At 39.9% G+C, this 23,973-nt stretch overlaps 1 protein-coding gene across 5 annotated transcripts in view; it reads right to left on the reverse strand.

Annotated features, from left to right (window-relative positions):
• Ano4 (anoctamin 4) overlaps positions 1–23,973 on the reverse strand; it is a 367,952-nt gene that overhangs the window by 85,848 nt on the left and 258,131 nt on the right. For 3 of the 5 annotated variants that reach the window (XM_076919930.1, XM_076919933.1, XM_076919932.1), the window contains 2 exons: positions 23,832–23,876; positions 7,437–7,568 (listed from right to left, as the gene is read on the reverse strand). In XM_076919930.1, the coding sequence (XP_076776045.1) occupies positions 7,437–7,568; positions 23,832–23,876 (177 nt within the window). Of the gene's footprint in view, positions 1–7,436; positions 7,569–23,831; positions 23,939–23,973 lie in introns of all 5 variants that reach the window. The other 2 variants (XM_076919934.1, XM_076919931.1) reach the window with 2 other exon arrangements.

Raw genomic sequence — 23,973 nt, forward strand, 5'->3', positions numbered from 1 at the left:
CACAGTTCCCAGGCTCAATTATCTTGTTACTACAATATAAAGTATACAAAGACAGGGATATTTTTCTAAATTTTCCAGGTGGACCTAATGTAATCACAAGGACACCTAGAAATGGAAAAGGAGGACAAACGTTGGACAGGAAGGTGTGATAACAGAATCAAAGTCAAAATGGTGTAGTGCTTGAGGGGGCTGGGGCATAAATTAGGAATGTAGCAGCCTCCAGAAGTGAGAAAAGGCTGAGAAATTGATCTGCTCCAGAGTCTCCTGACGTACTTTGACTTTATCCCAGTGATATACTATGAACTAGATATGGCCATCACCCACATTTTAAAGCTGGAGAAAACGAAGGTAAAGAATTCCTGAAGACTTATTCAAATACCATTGATCCCAGGGCTTGGATCCTGAAGCTAGGCTCTCTGGCCCAGTCCTGTCCTCTTGTTCTTACATTGGACTTTCCTATGGTGGAAATATCAACTTACCACCAATCTAATCACTTTACATAATAAGATGCATCCCTGTGGCCTTTGAAGGTGGCAGTTCAACATGGCTATCCAGCAATTTGTGCAGTGGATAGTTCATTGTGGAGATGCTTGTCTTGTGCATTATACTGGTTTATAATTTGTGCCTTATTGTCCCTAGCTCTAAGAGGGTACAAACTAAAGAAAGTCATCAGTGCTAGAAATAGCAAACATAAAGAAAAAAGGGGGAAATATCCCTATGTGTACTAGCCGTACCACTATTAGGCATATTTTTAAAAGGCAATTCAAAAAGAGATCCGTTTCCTGAGAAACTTGCTGCATATGCATTATAAAAAGTAACACGTCTCTTCCCCTATCTCCTTTTTCATATCTAGTACCCATAGAAAATCTTTATTATAGGTATTGACCTTACAAAGCAATTGTCTCAAGGATGTTTCTGCTAATGCCATTTTCAGAATAAAGGGCAGCGGGCTACTTAAGCAGAGCAACATCCTCAGGAAGGAGGTGAAGAGGAATAAATTAAGGCTTAAATGGACTTGTCTACCACAGTCACCAGATTTTTATGGAATTCAATTTATCAGACCTGGAGGTTGTCTAGCAAGGAAGAAAGATGAACAGTGATTGTCAAAGCAGTGGGGAGGGGTCCAGATTTGTGCTGCTCCGCCATCACCACCAAAGGAAAACCTAACAAGGCATAGAAAGAGTTTTCATCATCACAAGGTGGGAATGGGACATGACTCATGTCTATCTAGTGGCTGGAGGCTAGGCTCCTGCTATCTTATAAGGCACAGGCAGCTCTCTACAACAAAGGGGAGTGTGCGTGCCTTCATGTCTGGACTAGAATTTCTTCTCCATCATTGCCTAGCCCTTTAATAAGCCTGTTTAATTTTTATCTCTTGCACAGCCAGGCAAGTTAGCATCCCAGCATTTCCAGAGTTAAGAACAAGCACACAGCAGAACTTTGGCCCTGCAGTGTGGGTAAAGTGCTCCAGACAGCATGTAAGCCTTGCCTGTGAAGCATGAATTTCTTAAGGAATTATCTATTTTTCTTTTATCTATAAGGGAATCTATGGAATGGAAAAAATAGTAAATATGAGTCTAAGTATCTAAGTAGCTACACGGAGCATGCTGTGTCTTCTTTTCTGAGGAGGATTCACATTAGCCAGTGTTGTGAACAACAACGAAACTTCTACAATGTTAAATCATCTATCCAGGGAGGTGACTCTGTGCTTTATATTCTTCATCTGTGTGATGGTGATAGTGATATCTGTGGTCATATAATGGTTGTTATGGAGATTTACACACAACTCTTAGGATCATTTCTGGCATATAGAAAGAGGTAGGGGGTTTTTGTTGTTGATTTTTTTTTTGCTTTTGTTTTTTTTTTTTTTTTTTTCACTCACAGGTACACCTTTGGTGATACCCTGTAAAATAACCAAGTGTCATTTTAGATCTATGAAGATGCTTACTCAATGGTTTCCTTTCAATGATTCTAAAATATAGATTTGTTTATATTTATCACCCTGCATAAAACTCACCTCTAATGGATCAAAGGCCTCAACATAAAGTCAGACATGCTGAACCTGATAGAAAAAAAAGTGGGGAATAGCCTTAAACACATTGGAACAGGGAGATTTTTCAAACAGAATAGCATCAGCCTAGGCACTAAGAACAATAATTAATAAATGGGACCTCATGAAACTGAAAAGCTTTTGCACAGCAAGGGACATCATCATTTGAACAAATAGCAGCTACAGAATGGGAAGCAATGTTTACAAACTACACATCTGTAAGAGGGTTGGTATCCAAACCATATAAAGAACTCAAAAGAACCTATATATTAAGATCTATACCTAATTTAAAATGGGGTATAGATCTAAACAGAGAATTCTCAATAGAGGGAATTCATATATTTGAGAGATATTTAAAGAAATGTTTAACATCCTTAGCCATCAGAGAAATAAATGTAAATCAACAAAATTACTCTGAAATTTCTTCTTACACTAGTCAGAAGGGCTGAGATCAATAAAACAAATGACAGCTCATGCTGGGGAGAATGTGTAGTAAGAACATTCATTCACTGCTGGTAGGACTGCAAATTTGTATGGCCATTATGGAAATCTGTGTCATGGTTCCTCAGGAAGATGGGAATTGAACTACCTCAAGATCCAGCTGTGCCACTATTAGGCATATCCAATGGATGGCCATACATTTCAGAGACACTTTCTCAATCAAGTTAGCTGCTGTTCTGTTGATAATAGTCAATAGTGATATTGACTATAGTGATTAGAAACAACAGAAAAAATGATAAAGAAAATGTAGAACCTTTATACAATGGAGTATTACCCGCTCACTTAAAACGTGAAACAAACATACAGCTAAATGGATGGAACTAAAAAAAAAAGTGATCCTGAGTAAGGTATCCCAGACCTAGAAAGACAATGATGCTATGTATTTGCTTATATGTGGATATTTTGGCTGTTTTGATAATGATGACCATCCTACAATTTATAGAACCACGGAGGTTAGGAATAGAGTAAGGGACTATGGAGGGAGGATCTTGTTAGGAAAGAGAAATAAAAACCAATATGAATGGATAGAGAGGTGCTGGAGCCTAGAATGGGTGGATCAAGTAGAGGTGGGGAAGAGGAGAGAGGGGGACAAGGGAAGGAATGAAGGAGAGGCAGCTGAAATTAGGGATCATTTGAGCGGTAGTATGGAAACCTAATACAGTAGAAGCTTCCTAAAATATACACATATTTGATGGCAATCTAAAAAGAAAATCACCACATAATGGGGACACAACCTCAAATCCATGACCAAGATTTACATCTCATTGAGATATTGGCCAGAAGGAGTTCCATGGGAACCCCCAAATAACTCCGGCTGTTGCCAAAACCTCAGCTTGCTCTCCATAAACTGACAACAAGGCCTCATTGCTGAAAACAACACTTAGACAACTCATCAAACATGGAGAAATCTAGCTGGTGCCTCCAGACAGCCTTTATCTCTGCTTTCTAGCATCTCTGGTAGATGAAGGTATTCTGCACGCTACCAAAGGGAAAAAAAAAATGTAAACACCAACCCAACCACAAAAACTCTGGTCTACAGTGGTGTCCTGCCTAAAAGATATGTTAGTGTAGTGATGGCACAAATTTTGTGTGAGTAGCCAACCAATATCTGATTTTACTTAAGGCCCACTCCATAAGAAAGTGTTGAATAGTGGTTGTCAAAGCCTGGGAGAGTAGAGGGAAAGAGTGATGTGGAGAAGATGGTGAACAAGCCGTTTCTGCATACTCTGCTCTTCACAGTGGGATGAATATAGTTAGAAATAATCCACAGGCTAACTCACAAGAGCTATGAAAGAGGGTATTGGATGTATTCATCAATATATCATATGAGTTTACAGTGAGTATGATATTGACTCTCGACAACTCAATAAGCATAGGTGTCATGTGCTGACACAGGGAATGATGCAGGCAGCCCATGTGGAGAAGGAACTTGAACCTGGTTTGAGGTGAGTGTGTAGTCCATTGATTCTAGAGCATCTGTTCCTCATTCACACATTCTTTTATCAGTTTCATATATTCAGTTATTTTTCTCACTGAACAAATCACAGGAAGCATTTACTATGGGATTTGAAAATGGTGGGACTTGTAGTTTGAGAGATAGCAATGAAAACATACCATACTAACCAAGGAAAAGACATGGACGGTTGCAGCATACTTGGAATTGATGGTAGAGGTTGGATAGCATGGAAAGTTTTTTGGGAAAAATGTCTTTGGTAGATCCTGAAAGATGGGCATCTAAGAGAAAGGTTACTCCAGGTGGAAGGAAGAACAAGTGTAGGAGGGAACAGAAAAGTAGAAGGTGACTTAAGGAGGTCAGAGCTCAGCACAGCTAAAGCACGTGAATAGGAGACAGATGAGGGAATTATTGAAAGGGTGTTTGATTTTTAAGACACTTTCTTATTTTGATCATGAGTCATTAAACTTCCAGTTCTACTTTATATACCACATTCACAATCCACAATTCCCGTCATCCTATTTGACTCCAGCATGAGCACAGTGAGAAAGTTCTGCAAAGTCAACACATCACGTGAGTCCTTGGTATGCATGTGGAAAGCTGGGATCACGCAATAGCTCCCAGAACTCATTAAACAGCTATTTCTGATTAAATTAAGCCCATTAATATCATCCTCAAAACATCTTTAGGGAGTTTTGTTTTCTAATTATACCAGTAACTGTTTCCAAGTTGGCAGCCAACATCTTTCACATCTTACTTTTACACACCAATCCAAGGGATGTTACCCAGATGGAACAACAATTTTCAAACAAAAAGAAGTTCTCATCACCCATAATACTTCAGAACCGTGATTAATTTTTCTTGTCCGATTGGCATGATATAAATGCCTCTGTTCTCTTGGTTCCCCTGAACGCTGGTCCTTATGTTTATGTCAGCCGCCCTTCTCCTTTTCTTCTTTAGTTGTCCTCCTTCAAGTCTCATCTTCAGTGGGCTGGTCTCCCTTTTTGAACAAAAATGCTGGGCCCTCTGTGTACCCTATAACCATATTCTCACAAATATTTATAAAAACCTACTTGTAGTTTCTAAACACTGCATAGTATCTAATGTCTGGGCTCTTTCCTACATGATAACCCTCTCATCTTCTTAGACTATGTTACCTTCTTTACCTAGCTGGCCAAGTCTATATCCATGTGAATCATTTTCTTCATAGTCAATTTCCATCACTTGCCAACATCTTTCCAAATCTGGAACACTGCCATTTTCCTTTTAAGATGCACCTACTGGGCTAGTTGCAGTGATTTAACACAGAATATTTTACCAGGATACAGTCAAGACTGTGTTATTTGAATTATATTCAGATAATGCCCGGAAAGGTGCAGACATTGAATTAGTGACTGCTGTGCTAATATTTATCCACTGACTTGATGTGCAAATGTGTCAGAGGCTTCTCAGATGTGTGAGACTGTGGAATACTACTATTACCATACGCTCTCGTACCTTGATTGTCAACATATCTAAACATACTTACCAACGTATTATTCTCACTTACGATCTTTAGTAATACTGGTTTGTATCTAGATGCTTCTAAGCTTGAGAGACTTGGTGAATAGCATTATCTAACACAAGGATATGAGGAACATGCGGGTGAGAAGACTTGGTGGCACACCTTCCATTCCCTCAAAAAAACCTAAAACTTCCATAGTCCATATACTTCACTAATTACCCCCTCTATCCATCTATCCATCCACCTATCCATCCATCCATCCATCCATCCATCCATCCATCCATCCACCCATCCATCCATCCATCCATCCATCCATCCATCCACCCACCCATCCACCCACCCATCTATCCATATACTTACCCACTCCATCCATCCATCCACTCACCCATCCATCCATCATCCATCTATCCATATACTTACCCACTTCATCCATCCATCCATACATCCATACATCCACCCATCCACTTACCCACTTTATCCTTCCATCTACCCTTCTATCCATTCACTCACCTATCCATGCATGTACCCATTATCCCGAAACTTTGAGCTCCTTCTACACTGTGCCATGTATACTTTCAGTCAGCTAAGAAGCAAAATGTGGCAGTAAATCAGTCTCCACTCATGAAGGATTAAAACAACAATTACTAGTCTAAAAAGACCTTCCAGGATTTAAACTAAAAGCAGAAACACGTTAGCTTTCATCTCCTTCTTGAGAAAATACCCAGGGAGCCTGATCCCTGGATTAATATTGAGTACCATCTGATTACTGATTTCCATGGAGGCTTTTGGGGCTATGAGCTTCATGTTTTATATGTTCAAGTAATGAGCCTGGGGTTGGTATCAGTCAGACCTGTTGGGATCCGGGGTTTGCCTGTTTCATGGATTTTCCCATGGCTTCCCTTGTATTGCATTGATCTTTCCCAGCAAGACACATTTTGATGCAGACCATCTATCTATACATAGTTTTTCTTCTCTCCTTTGCTCTCGCAGTTTAATTGATTTTTCTGTTGCTAAACATGCACTCACCGTGCAGTCCCTGCACCTTCTTGACAACTGTCATTTGGTTTACATTTTTTTTAAAATCAAAATTGGCAACCCATTTTTTTTTTTTTTTTTTTAAAATGAGATCTGTCAGCCCTTTCTGTCTCTCAGGTAAGTCATATTTACTGAAGCCATCACTATAATGGGCACAGGGAAAGCCAGGAAACCCAGAGTCTGTCTGAATGTAGGCTGGGCTGACCTGACTAATGTTCTCTTTGGGAGCCCACTTCCTGTTGTTTACAACCTTTGGTATGCTTTCCTCTGCCTTCACCTACCCTGCCTCCCATCATTCCTCTGCATCTTAGGAAGTTCAGGGTAAATTCTCGATCACCTTTGCAATTCTTTCCAGGCTGTTACTCAGCCAACTTTTTCTTTCTGCCCACGTGCCCAAAGTGACAAATTACTGTTGCGAGACTGACAGATGAGCTGGCAAGTAGGCTGCCAGGTAACATAGCTCTTCCTGCGGTAACTTGGTGAAATACTGAAGGAAAGGAGAGCTCAGTGGCAAGCTGTGATAAAAAGCAAACTAGCTAAACTTTATTCAGCATGGAAGGTGTGATCCACCTCCTGTCTGGGCTCTGAGCACTGAGAACTGACAGAGCCACAAGACAAAAGGACCCGGTGTCTCTGAATTTCTGTAGAAAGGATTATTCACCAAACTCAGATATAAAATCAAATCAAACAAACAAAAAAAACCCATTGGGTTATTTTAAACCACCTGAGATGGTAGGATTGTTGTTACAGCCCCCCCCCCCCCCAGTTGATATAAAAAGGATGTGGACAAAAGACTCAAGAAAAGCTGCCCCTACATTGTCCCTCCCCAGGGCAAAGGCTCGATCATGCTGTCCATCCTTACTAAGATGCAGGCTTTCCCACAGAACACTCACTGATGGATCCTTTGCTGGCTGAAAGGGGCAGTGTAGCAGTCATTCTCTTCCAGGTCTGGCAGTGTCTCCTTGTCCAGTCTCATTGGCTTCTTAGGTAACCATCTCCGGAACCTGCTTATTTGTTTATCGATCCTGTGGCACATGGAAGGCAAGATCAAAGGGTACAGCAAGTCAGCATCACTCTGAAACACAGGGGCCATAAAGACGACTCCACATCCTCCGTAGATTCTCACTACTCCCAGAACAACCTGCTTTTCAGATGGAGAGAAGAGAGCCAGGAACTTGACAATTCTTTCAGGTTCTCTAAGTGGCCTCAGTATTGCTATCTTTAAACAGATTTGAATTACATATTCACTCACGCATTCATGAATGATCAAATGGTTACAAGGTTGGAAGGCTCCGGAAAGGAGGTAGATGGCCCTTCACGCATAAGCATAGAATGCTGTATTTTGTAGAGGTTGGAGACACATCTTACGTCTAGAAAATGTGAGCTCAGAGAAGCATCTTAGGTATAGTTAACTTGGGGCTGGGGCAACGGACATTGTGATTGTACAGGGAACCTGCTGTCATGATTTCTGACTCCCTGCCTAGCACACATTCCCTTACTAGATAGTGGACACATAGCTGGCTCCATCATTTTCACCATGCTTTTCAAATGGCTTCCTTGGTTCTTCAGACCCTGGGGTATCAGTACACACAGGCGTCACTCTGGCTACCATGCACAAAAAATGTCACGTGAAGGAAAACAGAATAGTGTTGTGTTGTGGTTTATAAAAGACACTTTCCAAACTGGTATTATTCTCAGTCCTTCTGACGACTGAGCACACATGGCTTCCAACTGTCCAGTTTATAGAAATAGCTCAGCCCTGCTCATAGTGAACAACCAGAAGGGGCAAAACCATACCAGACTTCGAAATGTGTATATGCCTCAAGTAGCTACACTGCAGAGTGTTTTCTCCGGGTGAGGAAGTATGTATACCAAACAGTATCATGTGAGGTAGGATGCATAACTGCTATTTGTACTTTACACATACAGAAAGGACCCCAGAGTGTGATTATGCAGCCCAAATTAGCCAGATTAGACTCTTGGTTTTAGCAATCTATGCATTTGCTGAAACAGGGGGTTACATGTGAGGGACACGGAAGAAACAAATTTCCCTAAAGAAGGAAATACCTTAATGCTTTCTATAACTGTTTACTAAAGAGTTCAGGCAGGATTTATTTTTCCAATTAAAACATTTGTGTAACAACTTATAATTTTTAGTGAATGCGATGTTTAATGTAGCTGATGTTGACTGAGCCAAAGGATGTTCAAACATGACTCTAGTTATGCTTCTGAGCCTGTTTTCAGAAGAGGCCAGGGTAGACTGAGCCAACACTTTGGCCACGACAGGTATAGATCATCAAAAATGCTGATATCCTGATGCAGAAGGTGAAGGATAGATAATTTTCCTCTTTTTGAGCTGGTATTTATCTCTGCCTTTAACACTGGTGAGCCATAGCCTTTATACTTGGACTAGGATCATGAGATTTCCTAGGGTATTGCTTTCCAACTGCAGGCCAGAAGACCTTTTAGCCTCTGCAGTCTTGTGAAGCTCTGTTGTAAAGCTCTATCTAAGTCTGAAGGCCAGAGATCTAGCAGTGCTGATACCTGAGGGCAGGAGGCCATAGATGTGCCAGCTCAAGCAGAGAGCAAATTTGTTATTTTTCCATCTTTTGATTTTATTAAAGTTAGGTCCTCGATGAATTGGATGATGTCCAACTACTTTGGTAGTGTCCAACTTAATTTTAAACTAAAAAAAAAATGTTATTTTTAAAATTTTTATGCGTATGGGTGTTTCCCATTTCTGTGCCCCACATGCATGCAATGTCTGTGGGTTGGATCTCCTGTATCTGGAGTTGCAGATGGTGGTAAGTTGCTGTGCGGACACTGGAAATTGAACCCAGGTCTTCTTGAAGAGCAACCAGTGCTTGTAACTGCTAAATCATCTCTTCAGCCCCAGTGGCCAACGTCTTACTCAGTCTACTGCTTCAGATGCCCATGTGGAGACTCTCACAGACACATTGCCCAGTAAGACCTTTCAAGGTGTATGAAGATCCTTTAGCCCAGCGAAAGCAGCACAAAAAAAATATGCTAAAGCTTCTGTTACTATTTCCTCTAGTCTCAGAATAATCCAGTCTCATCACGCCAACTCTGTCCAGTGATAGCTGCATTTTTGTTCAGTCATGAGATTAATACCCTAGCTACCTTAGATCTTTCTGTTCATAGAGAACCCTATGGAGTCCTTCTCATACACAGAGAAGCTAGAAATCTGCCGAGGTTCAGGAAATCAAGAAAGAAGAATAGACTGAAGGAGACTAGGAGAGAGAAAAAGCTCTCATCTCTGCCACTTCTCTTCCCATTTTACGGTTTATTTCAAGATACCTAAAAACATGAACAGACACAACAATAATACTTAAAATGTAGTGAGAAGGTATGGCTTAGAGGGGCAGAATGACACAGCGATCGAGAATTTGAACTCCGATGTTCAGATGCCTAGATTCCTGCCTTTGTAAATGCAAACAGTACGGCTTTGAGCAAGTGTATTAAGTTTGCTTTGCCTCAAGTATTTAATCTTTAAAATGGGCGTTATCATGACACTCAGTTTATATTTTGTAACATATATTACTATTACCACATCTTACCCTTTTCTATTAACATGTAAGAATTTAAGCAAGCAGTGGAGATTGCTGGGTAAGGTGGAAGGCTAGAAGCTGCCTCCATTATTATCCCATTTGGGAGATGAACCAGTGCAGGGAGGAACAAACATGACTCAGAATAAAGAGAGAGAGAGAGAGAGAGAGAGAGAGAGAGAGAGAGAGAGAGAGAGAGAGAAAGAGCTTTTGAAGTTCACAAAGATGTTGATAAAACATCTCCAAGGTTCCAAAAAACAAAAACATAAATGAAAAACAAAACAACAACAAGAAGCCCAGATAAGGTCACATTATGAAGAAACTGAGTTATACAAAGTCCAAGCCACAGAACTTCTTGCTTGTGGGAGGAGAAACAGAAACCTCATTCAAATGGCTCTGGTGAGAAAAGATTGGTAGCCATACTTCCAGGACAAGTCTACAACCCTCACAAGTCTCAAACCAAGTTGTAGATTTTGGTAAGACAGTAACTCCTCTCAGGGACAGGCCAAACACAGTAAGGGAATAAATTTCACTACTGTATATGACTTAAAGGACAGGGGCTGGGCACTGTCTTGAGAAGGAACCCATTGTTTAAAATGGAGCTACCCTGGGCTCTAAATGGTTATGGCAACCACAAGCCAGGAATCCTGAATTTAACTTACTACTATTCCAAAGTCAGAGACAACCTTATTGGCCAGCTGTGAGAGAGGAAGACAAACTGAAAACCACAGTTATTGTGACGAGAGAGAATAACACTGCAGTTGGTGGCCCTCATCCTAGGCCGGCAAGCAGATGGATCATATCCTAGAACCCCTCTAACCTCTACCTACTGCTCTGTAGCCCAAGAACTCTGAGATGCAGCCCTCCAGGTGAGTGGTTAATACCTAGCAGCCCTGGAAAGTACAAAGAAAGGTTCTTTCTCTACATAAATTCCAGGGCTGTGATTCCTCCCCACACTTGGAATGGGCTTGGGAAACATTTCCCAGGGAGAGTATTAGCCGTCCTAAGATGGATAACCTGAGGAGTTTGGGAAGGGTGAGGGAACTTGTCACAGAACCCAGAGCTAGGTGCGAGCAGTAGAGATCCCCAATATGAAAAGAAGGGGAGCAACCAAAGTGGAGAGAGCTCTGGGAAACGGGGAATGTCAGACAGTTGTCACACACAGACTCAATACAATGTCACCACAGGAAAGACAAGAGTCCACAAGTTCAACTGACCCTACACCACACTGTGTGCAATGGGAAGGCTCCAAGGTTCTGTGGCCCAGGGAAAAGCCACGCTAACGCTCATTTTATGTAGTTCCTTAGGCTTCATTTTCATTATTGTTATTACTATGGTTTAGTGGTCTTCTGCTTTACTGTATTAAAAATATTTATGCTTTTAATTCTTCCTTATGTGGTTATCTAATTACATTTAAGCATTTTTTCACTTTTATTGAGCAGTCACTCCCATTTTCCTTTCCTTTTGTTTCTTTATGGTTAGTAACCTTTTGGTTTTATTTTGAAGGTCATGTTTTTATTTTCCATTGCCCTGCTAACATTGCCTCTGCTTTGGCTTTCTGCTTTTTCTATTGTTTCATTCTTTTCCTCTCCCCCATAACATTCTTTGCCCCTTTCACTCCTTTTTTTAAATCTATTTAACCCTGACTCTCCTTTATTTCCCCCTTTCCCATCTCCTTCTTTCATTGTTCTTATTTATTATTTATACATTTATCCAAAATAACTTTTAGCTTCGTAGCACATTTGTCATAGTTCTTCCAAGATCTTGTTTTTCCCTATTGGTGATGTAGTAGAGCCTTAGTCAATTTTAAATGTATTTCTGTATCTTCTACATTTGGTTCTTATAGCAGCTTGTTTATAATCTGAGTGATGTTGAGGATTGGGTCCTCAAGAAGAATAGAGAAGTATTAGGGGGGATTGTTCAACATAATATCTAACAATATATACATTTCTGAGAACTTGAAAATTTGAAAAATTCTTGAAAGATAAACCTTTCAATAAGCAATATCCCCAAATTAGTTACATTGAAACAATTATATGTAAAAATTGCAACATGAGGAACTGTATTAAAGGGTCTCATATTAGGAAGGTTGAGAACCACTGCTCTAAAAGGTAGAACTTCTCAACTCAGCTAAGCAGCTAGGGCTTAAAACTAATATAATGAAGAAAGAATGGAACAAGCAATAATCTAACCAACTAGAAAAACAACCAGCAAAATTCCTGGAACTGGCAAACTTATCTCCATAATAACCTTAAAAGTGAATACCTCACCTTCTAACAAAGAGGGGCAGGTTAGCTAATTTGATAAAGAAACAGGATCAAACAATCTAATGTCTCAAAAACAAAACAAAACAAAAATCTACAGAGTTGGCATCCAAAGACAGAAATCCATCTATTAAGCCCAAATAAGCTGGCTTAGTAACTCTAATACATGATAAATTAGACTTTGAAACTAATGTATCCTGAAGAAATAAGACAAATCACTACAGACTAATAAGGGGAGCAACACACACACACACACACACACACACACACACACACACAGAAAGAGAGAGAGAACACAGAGATTCATACAAGATTTATGTATATAAAAACATTGAGGCTTCCAATTTCATAAAATAAGCACCAATGATTATAAAAGGTCAGATAAGAACTGATACAGTAAGACAATAATAGTGGATAATTAAGTATTGTACTCTCATCTTTAGATAGGGTCTCCACTGAAAGACATAGAGAAACTTCAACTACATCTTAGTCCAAATTGACTCCAAAGATATCTTCAGCATACTGCAACCAAACGATACAGAATAAAGATTGTTTTAGCAGCCCATGAACTCTCTATAAAATAGACCTCATTTCAGAAAACTACATTAAAACTAACACATACACTAGAACCAAATAATTTTTTATATATTGTGAGATTGTAGTGAGATAAAATGAGAAATCAATAGCCAGAAAAACTGGGAAACTACTCAAATACCTGGAAACTGAGGAATACAATATTAACAACTAACAAGTCACTGAAATTATCAAGAATGACATTTAAAAGTTCCTAGAATCAAATTCAAATTATGTCTAATTTATCATACCCTTCTGAATTCAGATAAAGTAGTTCTAAGAGGTAACTTGTAACTATGATCATTACTTTAAATAGAGTCAGAAAGGCCTGATGAATAACCTAACGGTGCACCTCTAAGATTTCAGGAAAACAACAACAACAAACCAAATTCCTAAGTAGTAGGTAGCAAAAAACCAATGGAATGGAACCCTAAATAATCATACGTAGAATCAGTCAAACAAAATTTAGTCCATTAAAATGATATATAAAATTGATAAGTTCTTAGCCACAAGAAAGATCACAGAGAACAAAATTAATAAAGTTATGGATGGAAAAGTAATGTTACAAGAGACCAAAGAAGTTCAAAGAATCATTAGGAAATACCTTGAACACTTAAACTTGAAAATTGAAAAATCCAGAAGGAATGGATAAATTGCTAAATACACAGGAATATGACCTATCAAAATTAAGTCAAGAAGCTATAAATACTTCTACACTAAGCAATGTAATTATCACAGTATCAAAAAGATCGTCCATAGAGAAAATCCAAATTCTGGACAGATTTACTGCTAAATTCTCCAAAATTATAAAGGAGTTATGAACAGTAATTCTTCTCCAATTGTTTCACAAGAAAGGAAGGCACACTATAGAATTCGCCATATGAAGGCAGTGTTACTATGATGCCCAAACAAGGTAAGCCACAAACAAACAGGACAACTATAAACCAGATTCTCTGATACATCTAGATATAAAAGTTCTCAATAAAATACTTGCAAATCAAATTCAAGAACATGTTAAGAAGATAATATACCATGGCACACACGATTTCATTCTGGAGGCAAAGTTGATTCAACATATACAATACCTGTAATACAACGGATAATTCGACTTAAGAACAGAAATCACAAATCATGTGAAAAGACACAAAGAAAGCCTTTGACATAGCTCAACATTTCTTCCTGACAAAAGCCCCAAAGAAAGTTGGAGTAGAAGAAACGTAGCTGAACAAAATAAAAGCTGCGTAAGACAAATGTGTACCCACATTCTGTGGAACGAGGAAAAGCAGAAAGTGTTTTCCTTTACAAGCAAGAGTGAGAAAAGGATGCTCACTCTCTGAAGACGTGCTTTGTCTTCACTAGGACAGTAGGAAAGAAAGAAGCAAAAGGAACACAGATAGAGTAGGAAGACAAGGTGTCCCTAAGTGTTGATGGCAAGACTCGTACTCAAAAAGGCTCTAAAGACTCTCGGAGAATTATTAGAGTTGACATATACATTTTAGCAAAGTAGCAAAATACAAAATCAACATATACAAGTGTTTTTCTATATCAATAATGAACTTCCCGAAAGTGCAAATGAATAAAAGCACAAGAACTTAAAAGGTAGTCCTCGGGATAAGAACAAAACCCAATGACATATATGGAACCCAACAGTCTGAACTCGAACTTTAAAAGGTCATATCAATTTTTACTTTGAAAATGAAACTAAGATGTTTTGCCATAATTTGTTTTTTTTTTTTTTTTTTAAAAAAAATAGTTTGTTTTTCAGCATTTCCCGTTAAAGTCATTCACTTGTCTAAAGTCATTGACGTCTTAACCAGACTCACAAAGCAGGCTTCCTAAAACGAGCCGGTCGCCTTTCCCATGGCTCTTGGCTTTATTACATTTGATTGCCTTGTAATTCATTCAAGGAAGAAGCCATTGGCCCAGTGGTTTTCTGCGACTGGGTTTTACTTGCCACACACCTCCAAGCATGTGGTGCTAATCGGACTGCGTTTTCCAGAATCTATGTGTACTGACTGTGAATTTAGTGCAGCTCTCGCTGTGGACAGAAACAAATGAAGCTGTGGGAGAAGCCAACCGTAAATCCTCAATGGGAATCAAGTGGCAGCTTTCAGCAGCCAGCTGTGTCACCACGATCTGAATGAAATGTGAAAATGGTGAAGAGCCAGCACAGTGGGGCAATGAAAATGATTAATTAATTGAAAAAATGAACAGAAAAAGAAAGACCGACGTAGAAGGGTTTACTTGGCAGGAAAGGTGAAGCTGCTCCTGTTACTGTCGTGTCTAAAATAACCTTCTGTTGTCTATCGGCAACTCACTAACCTTCCTGAGTTATAAAACAGAGCGACGTTAATGACTGGCACCATCGCTGCCATCACAATTGTCATCTTTTTGGCCTGCAGGGTGATTAGTAAGTCCATAATTGATGATGTATGTGAAAAGTTTTCGAGAAGTTTCCAGACACTTAGCAAGCACCAATGCTTTCTAAAGGAGCACATACCAGAAAAGTGGCAGGGAGCAAATGAACTGGATTTTAAAAACACTATAGGGCTATAAACCAAGCACTTGGGAAACAGCAGGGGGATTAGGAGTTCAAGGCCAGCCCTTGCTACCTGAGAACATGTCTTATAAAGCAAAAGCAAGCAAATAAACAAAGCAAAACATTACAATGGAAAAAAGATGTTCAAAAGAACATTTTCAAATAAAAGACAGTTGCTGGATTTAGGGACTGGGCTGGACCACTGGGCAAATGCAAAATGTAGCCTGGCCCACCCAGATCCAGAAGCCCTACTCTGTGATCTATGCTCTCCACAGTAATAGACACCAGTGCTCAAACAAAGCTCCTGCTTGGCAGAACTGCTTCCAAAGGTGTTCTCCCTCTAACGCCACAAATTTGTAAATTAGGGTCTGTGGTACAAGAGCTTTTGAAGAACGAATCAGGGTTGTCAGACTTACAGAACATTCCAGATGTGTCAGATTGGATCAAATTAACAACATAAGAAGATAAGAGGTAGGAGGACCGTCTGTGGGTGGAGGCAGGAGAGACATCACAGAAGGGGAGATGAGAGCAAAAGAATGATGTGATCCTCATGGCTGCCTTGGAGGATGAATAAAACTAGGATGCCTCGCTTTGAGAAGTCAAGATTGACTTTCCACCAACAGTCTGCAAGGATGGTGACTTTAGCCCCTTAGCAACCTAAAGAGGGCTGGATGCAGATGACCTTCCTAGTGGTCCAGATAAGAGCCCAGGCTGACCGATATGATTTTGGCCCTTGAAGACCCTGAGCAAACAAATCAGTTGGCAACCTAAACTTATGATTCTGACTTGTGAATCAGGTGAATAATTTTATGTTGGTCTGTGTAAGTTTGAGGTAATGGGTTATGTGGATGCAGCTCTTAATTACAGTGTTAGTCTGACCTGCCCTAAAGGGCAGGCTGTGGCTAGCCAGGCTCCCAAGACAGTAAGGTTACCGCTCCACAGGTGGGCAGGGAGAAAGGACTGTGTCTCTGTGCAAGGACATGGTGAATTTGAGCGCCCCTAAGTTGCCATCACAAACACATCTCTGTCTCTATACAGCCAATCTCAGACCTCAACCACTCAAAGGAGGAAAACAGCCAGTGGGCCGGAAAGCATGAAGGTCATGCTGGAACTCTCCAGCCTGTCTCTGTGCCCCAGTTAGACCTATCATAAGCTGTTGAATCTCATGAAGCTTTAGTGCCATCATCTCCAAAATGGTCACCAATTATGTGTTCTTTATGCTAATACTACTTTGCTGTTGCTGGAGGGGGTTTGGCAATAGTTTCATGCGTATATCATTGTACATGAACGCACTAAGGAACGTACTGTGGTGCAATGAGTATAAAATCTTCCACGTACAGGGATGAGCTCAGAGTCAGCTAGAGGCCAACTCACAGTCTAGCTGCTTAGTCTGCTAACAGAGTGAGATGCCGAGTGAGCGTGAGTGACTAAGCTTGCCTGAGATGATGGTGCCCGTCACGGAAGATGGTGTGAGTAGTAATCAGGACAGTGAATGACAATGCTGACACAATTCCTTGGATGTTCAAAGGTCCCCACTTAGTGCTGGCTCTTAGGATAAAGAAAATGATGGCAATGATGATGAGGACTTTGAGGTGCAGAGTTCCAAGAGAAACTCAAAGATTACAATTATCCCCTATATGCCAGGTGTGTGTGTGTGTGGGGGGGGTCATCAGGCCTGCATCTCGTTGTCTAACAAACATCTCCAAACAGGAAAAGCTGAGATTTACTGAGATATGTTCAAGTGGTGAAGCGAGTTAACCAGAAGGCATTGCATTCATCTCTTAGGATAAGCTTGCCACTTACTTCTCAAAGTTTCCCTTGCCTTGCCGGAAGATGGGTGGGAGAGAGAGCCTCACAAAGCCTTGGCTTAGCGGCTTAGCATTGATTTTGTTTGGATACATTGTCACTTTGTTCTGTTTATCCTATTTATTGAGCAAACACCCCCATATAGACTGCTCAGGCAAATCAATAAAGAGAAGATGGATTACCCACGTGGGCATATCTGGTCTGAACACAAGTTTATATCTGAACTACAAGGTGAGTTACTTTTGCGAAAATTTCTTTGGATGGTGAGCCTGGGGCTTTTCAGCCTTTGTGGCAGGTACGGTTCTAGGAAAATACACAGAAGCAACACAAACAAATAGGCAGGCTCCCCAGCTCTGGATGAACAGCCTCCCCTGGAGGGTCTTAGGAAGGTTTCATGTAAACATTAGGGCCCTTAGGAGTGGTGATAAGTAGAGAAAAGGTCACATGCAAAGGACCTTCCTCACACCATGCATGCTGGCCTGTCAAAGGCCTTTATAAATTATTTCACTATGTAGGATCTCAACTTAGAAGTTGTAGGTGAATCCTGACAGACAAGAAGAAAAACTTTTCCTTTGATTCCTTTGAGCCCTAACTACCTACGGGAAGTCAGTCAATACTAACGACTTGACTAGACTGAATTTATGAAACAAACCTTTCTTTTTAAATTGTTAGTTTTGAGATTATGATGTAATTTCATTTTTCTCTTCCCTTTCCTCCCTCCAAACTATCCTATATACCCTTCCCACTCTCCTTCAAACTCATGGCCTCTCTTTTTCACTAATTGCTATTGAATCTATATCTGTATCTGTATCTGTACCTATACCTGTATCTGCATCTGCATCTGCATCTATATCATCTCCTGTTAATTCCATTTAATGTCACCTGTGTATATGTCTTCAGGGCTGACCATATGGCACTGGACAACCAATTGGTATGTTCTTCCTTGGAGAAGAGCACCTCTCCCTCTCCCAGCATTCTTCAGTTGCCTCTAGTTCTTTGTGTAGGATTGGGGGCTCACAGGACCGCCGTCTAGTTGGGTACCTTCACTGGTGTCTTCCTTGTTCAGCTCATGTCTGCATGGCCATGTTGGTGAGACTTTATGGCTATAGCTTCTGACCTTACTAGGAGACAGTCTTCCAGCAAGCTCTTGATTCTCTGGCTTTTACACTCTCCCCACTCCTCTTCCCACAACGTTCCCTGAGCTTTAAGTGCAGGAGTGAAACAGACCTTGTTTTGAGACACTTGCTTTCCCTTAGACCAGCATATTACAGACCCAAGTTTGTAGCAGTGCATTTGGAGAGATGCTATGAGATAAAGAAGCTACACATGATCTTTTGGTGGTAGTTTTTCTTAGCCGAGGTAACTCACAGGCCTTAACTGCTGGAAGTGAAGTCCTCCTGCACTGCCAACAGACAGTAGGAGGCTCAGGTTTCTTTTTCCTCTTAGAGCTGGGTTCTGTTCATTCACAGCATCTCTTTGGATAGAAATTAGTTATCTTTGGAGGCTAATGCCATTCTTTTAGGTCACAGGGATCCTATTTGGAGCATAGCCTATGCAGCTTATAGACAAGTCCAAGGGGTTCTGGAACATTTACACACATTAAAATTTAAAAGTAGGGATGGAAAGATACAAGCTATTTCTCATTCTGCCTGTATGCCCATCTGATACGCCCATAAGGAGCAGAGTCTGCAATGTAGAGGACCTAGAATTCCTTCTGTCCAGTATAACAAGTATAAACTCAGGCAGAATGCCCACAGTGGGGGTAGGGCAAAGGAGAATTATGAGACTTCAACTATAATTGTCCACAATAATTACATTTGTTACTTGGTAATATTTTTTGAAGATTGTTTTCCAGGATCATTTTATCCTAGGGAAAAAAAAAACAGTGAGGAAAAGAAGATAAATTCTCTTCCTTTATTGCATAGATAATTTATAATGCCTGTAAACCTGCCTAGAGATTAGAATCAAAGGAGTGTTTAATAGACCAGGTACATGGATTAAAAGAGCATTTATTACAGATATATGAGTCTGAACTACATGAATATGTTTATAGGAGTTGGATGAGTTTTTGAAATACAGATGTTTACGAAAAGATGTTTTATTCTTGCTAAAAAAATTTTAGACTTTTTGATATGTTTATCCTTAAAGGAGATAGGTTAAGTTGGAGAGTCCTTCCATGGGTTAATGGGATTAAATATAATTTATATAGAGGAAATTAAATAATAGGCTAATTGACCACATATGGTATGCCAGGAGAATTTCAGAACACTGAAAGCCAAGTGTTTTGTTGCTGGGGTGCTATTAATATCACAGTGGCAGCTGATCCTTTGTACTTGAATTTGAGAGTTAGCTACAAGGGGTGGACTCTCTTCATTACCTCAATTAGTCTATCCTGGGAAGAATAACCAAGATAAAAATCTATCTATCTATCTATCTATCTATCTATCTATCTATCTATCTATCTATCTTATGTCCTTCTTAACTGCATTTTAAAAGAGCCAGTAGACACTGGGCTTTGGAAAGTCCTATTACATCAGTGGTGTCCAAAACCAAATGCTACATAGCAGCACTGAAGATTCTCTCTAGAGAGCCTTGTCCAATCAATGTGTCATACCGCCATAATTGGAGTTTCTTTTATTCTGGCACATTCATCTAGTATATTCCATTGCCTCACTTCTCCCAAAACAGTAATTTCTCCATGGAATATCAACTTTTTCAGTCTCGAAGACATTCTTCTAGCTCTGAAAGCAAGCTCATATATCCTCCTTCATACTTGAAGAACACATGTTTTGTCATAAATGAAATCTCCTCTACTTCCCTTCTGTTGACTCTGGCTCTAAATCCTGGCCCTTCTTTCTCTGCCTTCCATATGGCTTATCAACACTGCAGTGAACACTCATTGCTTCTGAAACTGTTCTACTAACTTCCATCCTATAGTTATGAGACCTACAAATGTTGTCTTTAGCCCACTATGTGTTGTGTGCCTGTAATCTCAAAACATAGAAGGCTGAAGAACAAGGATTTCTAGGTTAGTCTGGGCTACATAGTGAATTCCAGGCCAGCCTGATTACAGAGTGAGGTTCTGTCTCAGACAACCAAAGAAAGATACAGTGAAAGGCATGGCTCTTGCCTAGCATCACCAGCATCATTTAGTGTTTAAGAGAAATATAGAATTCATCGACTGCATCTAGACTTGTGGAATCAGAAATGCTGAGGATGGACCCAGTCATCTGCAATTTTAACAGCTGTTGCATAGCGGAGAACACCATTCCACAGAGACTGATACTATGGCCATCATTAATGACTTATAAATGTGATAAATAGACTCTCTTTATCACTACCCATGAGAAGCTGAAGAACATCTCCAGTGTTGTGGGCATCACCTGCCTTCCATTCTCATTCCCAGAGTGTTATACTCATCCTCTTCTGTCTCTTCTCGTCCTCTTAATGCATAATTTAAAAAGAAATTGCCACTGGATCTCTTCTCTTCACCCTTTACATCTTACTCAGGAAATCTCATCCATTCTCCTGGCCAGCATTGTGGCTTCTATGCCACTGATGTCCTGTTGGATTATCTAGCTTTACTTTCCATTTGGATGGCATCACCATCAGTCAGTTCCAATGGCCTTCGGGACACCAAATGCCCTTGAACTCTACTGAGTCATAATGTAGAATTATTAAAAGAAACCATCATCTTCCTCATCAAACATGGGTGCCTGCTGGAGCTCCACTCTTTTACCTCCAGCTGTATTTTTCCTACTTGTAAGAATGGAAATTTCCTTCTCAACTCCTAATTTTCAAACACCTGTGAAATGCTAACCCATTACCCTAAAGTTTCACTATTTTGGCTACTTTGCTTTTTTTTTTTTTTTTTTTTTTTTTTTTTTTTTTTTTTTTTTTTTTTTTTTTTTTGGTGTATAAATTAGTTTTGGTCTATTTAGGAGGCAGAACCAGAGCTATGGTTTAAAATGAAGGCTAAAGAGAAAAAAATGGGTAGAGGGAAGGAGAGAGGGAGAGAGAGAGAGAGAGAAAGAGAGAGAGAGAGAGAGAGAGAGAGAGAGAGAGAGAGAGAGAGAGAGAATATTATGGCTTATTTTAAAGACTTTTCTAGTCATCAGAGCTGCTACCATGGATGTCCCTATTTCCAGCATGTTCAAATATGAACTGGATGACCACACAGCAGAGGTTTAAGAGTATCATGAATGATTGGACTTGCTGCTATCAATATCTCACCTAGCTTTGAGATTCTGTTTCTTTTTGCTATCATTTATGTATGTACTACCCACCCATCTTTCATTGTTAAGAAAAGATTTCAGTCAAAATCAGTGTCTCTCATTTTAACCAGTCCGCCTCCTCCTCCTTCTTTTCTTCTTCCTCCTTCCCCTCCTCTTCCTCCTCTTCCTATTCTTCTTCCTCCTCCTCCTTCTCCCTTTGTGGTCATCTTTCCTCTTACCTGACTCTTCTTGTACATGTATAAGATTTATGAATTTGTCCACCCCACAAATTAGGTACTAGATGCTGAAAATGTGGAACAGAGCATGCTATCCTTGGCTTTCTATTCTATCCCAGTGAGGAGATGGGAATCCCTACCATAGATTATAACATGAGGTGATGGGGATAAAGGGTACCAATCAGAGAAAAGAAAGAGGCATCTCTGACCTACTCAAAAAGTCCAATCATGGGAACTGGGTTTTTAAAGATCTGTTATGTATTACCTTCATAAGAGTAAATAACATATTATCCAGAAGGACCACTGTGCAACAATATGTAAATCCAAGCTGAATAATGCATTAATATAGACAGAGAAAAGAGGCAAGAGATGAATGAAGAAGGTTTATCCAGGTCTGTGTTTGAGCGAAGCCTTTTGATTTCATTTTGGCCAAAGAAGACAGTTTGAAAGGAGTCACAAGAGGCAGGAATATGAAATCATTTATGATAGGCAGGAGATAATTAAAGTCCAGAATGGCAGTGGGGGTGAAGAGCACCAAAAGGATTCTAGAAGTTACCTGGAGTAGAAATGCAGAAATCAAGAAGCTGATTAGAGAAGTACAGCATCCAGTATGACCCTGAGGTATAAGTCACACAGTTATGCACATAATGGCTCATATATGGAGACTATATGGAATATAAATGATTACTTGGCAAATAAAATCAGGACTTGCCAGAATGAGAAGACTATTCATTAGTGGAAATAAGGAAGAAGTGAAATATGAAGTGGATAAAATTTCAGATGGTGAAAGAAATAGGAGTCATGTACACACCCAAGGCTATTTCCACAGACATCCCAGATAGCAATGGTTAGCATGTGATTTATAAACACAGGCTACATTATGAAGCCCTCAGGAAACCCATGGTAGGAATGATGTGCTTTCATGTTATAGAGGTAGAAACAGAAATGTGGGTGGGGCCTAGAACTCCGTGCTTTAAAATCCCCCAGATAATTTTGATGCTGGCTGAAACTTGAGAACTGTGGACATGGGCTGACATGTTGTATGAGATCTCTGGGAAAGAGCATCATATGGTTAAGCATAATCCAAATTATACTGAATGAAAGTGCCAGACTTAGTGCCCAATGGAAAAGCTTCATAGAGAAATTTTAAGAAACCATAACATCTTATGTTCTTTGGAAGTTGCTTTTCTCACCATACTCTGTGATATATGTATACTTGAGGACACCCACCAATGTTACTTACCATTCCACAAAAAATTATACATAGAATATAAAGAATATATTATATATTACATATATTCTTTAGGTTATATATAGACTATAAACAATGGATCTAAATATCGAATCTCACTGAATTGAATTACTTAAATGGTTTTCAGAGACACCCAAGGGATCCCCATTTAAGCCATCAGTTCAGTTATAAGATCAATTAAAATTTTGAAGTTAGAGTCACCAACTGATCCCAAACTAAAGCCAAGTTGAGAATAGCATTGACATATTCCCCTTTTCCTTGGCTTCTAATAGAACAACAAGGAAAACAAGCTTTGGAAGGATACAAAGGACAGTAAAGATCATCCAATGGGTTCCTTTTTACATGCAAAGAGTCATGAGAGATCCATAGCAAGGTACAATCTGAATAGTGTATTAACCAAACAACACCAATACCAAGGACTTTCCCTGTATGGAGGAGTAGCCACCAGCTTTATGACAGGGAGACCATTTTCACTTCAAGCTCTCAAATTACTTATGCTGTGGGAAGAAATTTACATGCAAAACAATAACTTGGAGGCTAGAACTTCTCTGACTGAGATTTAGGGCAATTGATTTTACAGGCTAGGCTAAGTGAATAACAACCTCAACACACCTACAGATGACATGCATTGCTCCCAGATGTGCAGATGAAGGAGTAGACTCTGGGAAGGACATTTCTTGTTTTGTTTTGTTTTTCAGGCTAATGTGAAAGGGTTCTTTTTGGGCTGTGCACAGTAGTCATTCTCTCATGTGACATCTTCCTGGACTTGTTGCTCCTTGTCATTGTTAGGGTACAGTAGTCAGCAGGCAACACCATCAGTACATAGCATGCTACTAACCTGCTCATGAACTTGTACCGGCGAGGCAGGTAATAGATTTTTCTCCTGGAAGAACAGCAAAAATGAAGCCAGTCGAGAAGAAAACCCATCGTCAGTTACAGTTTGAACTAGCAAGGAAGGAAAGGAGATTGAAGATAGAAGC

This window comes from Arvicanthis niloticus, chromosome 22 (assembly GCF_011762505.2).
Source record: "Arvicanthis niloticus isolate mArvNil1 chromosome 22, mArvNil1.pat.X, whole genome shotgun sequence".
NCBI lineage: Eukaryota > Metazoa > Chordata > Mammalia > Rodentia > Muridae > Arvicanthis > Arvicanthis niloticus.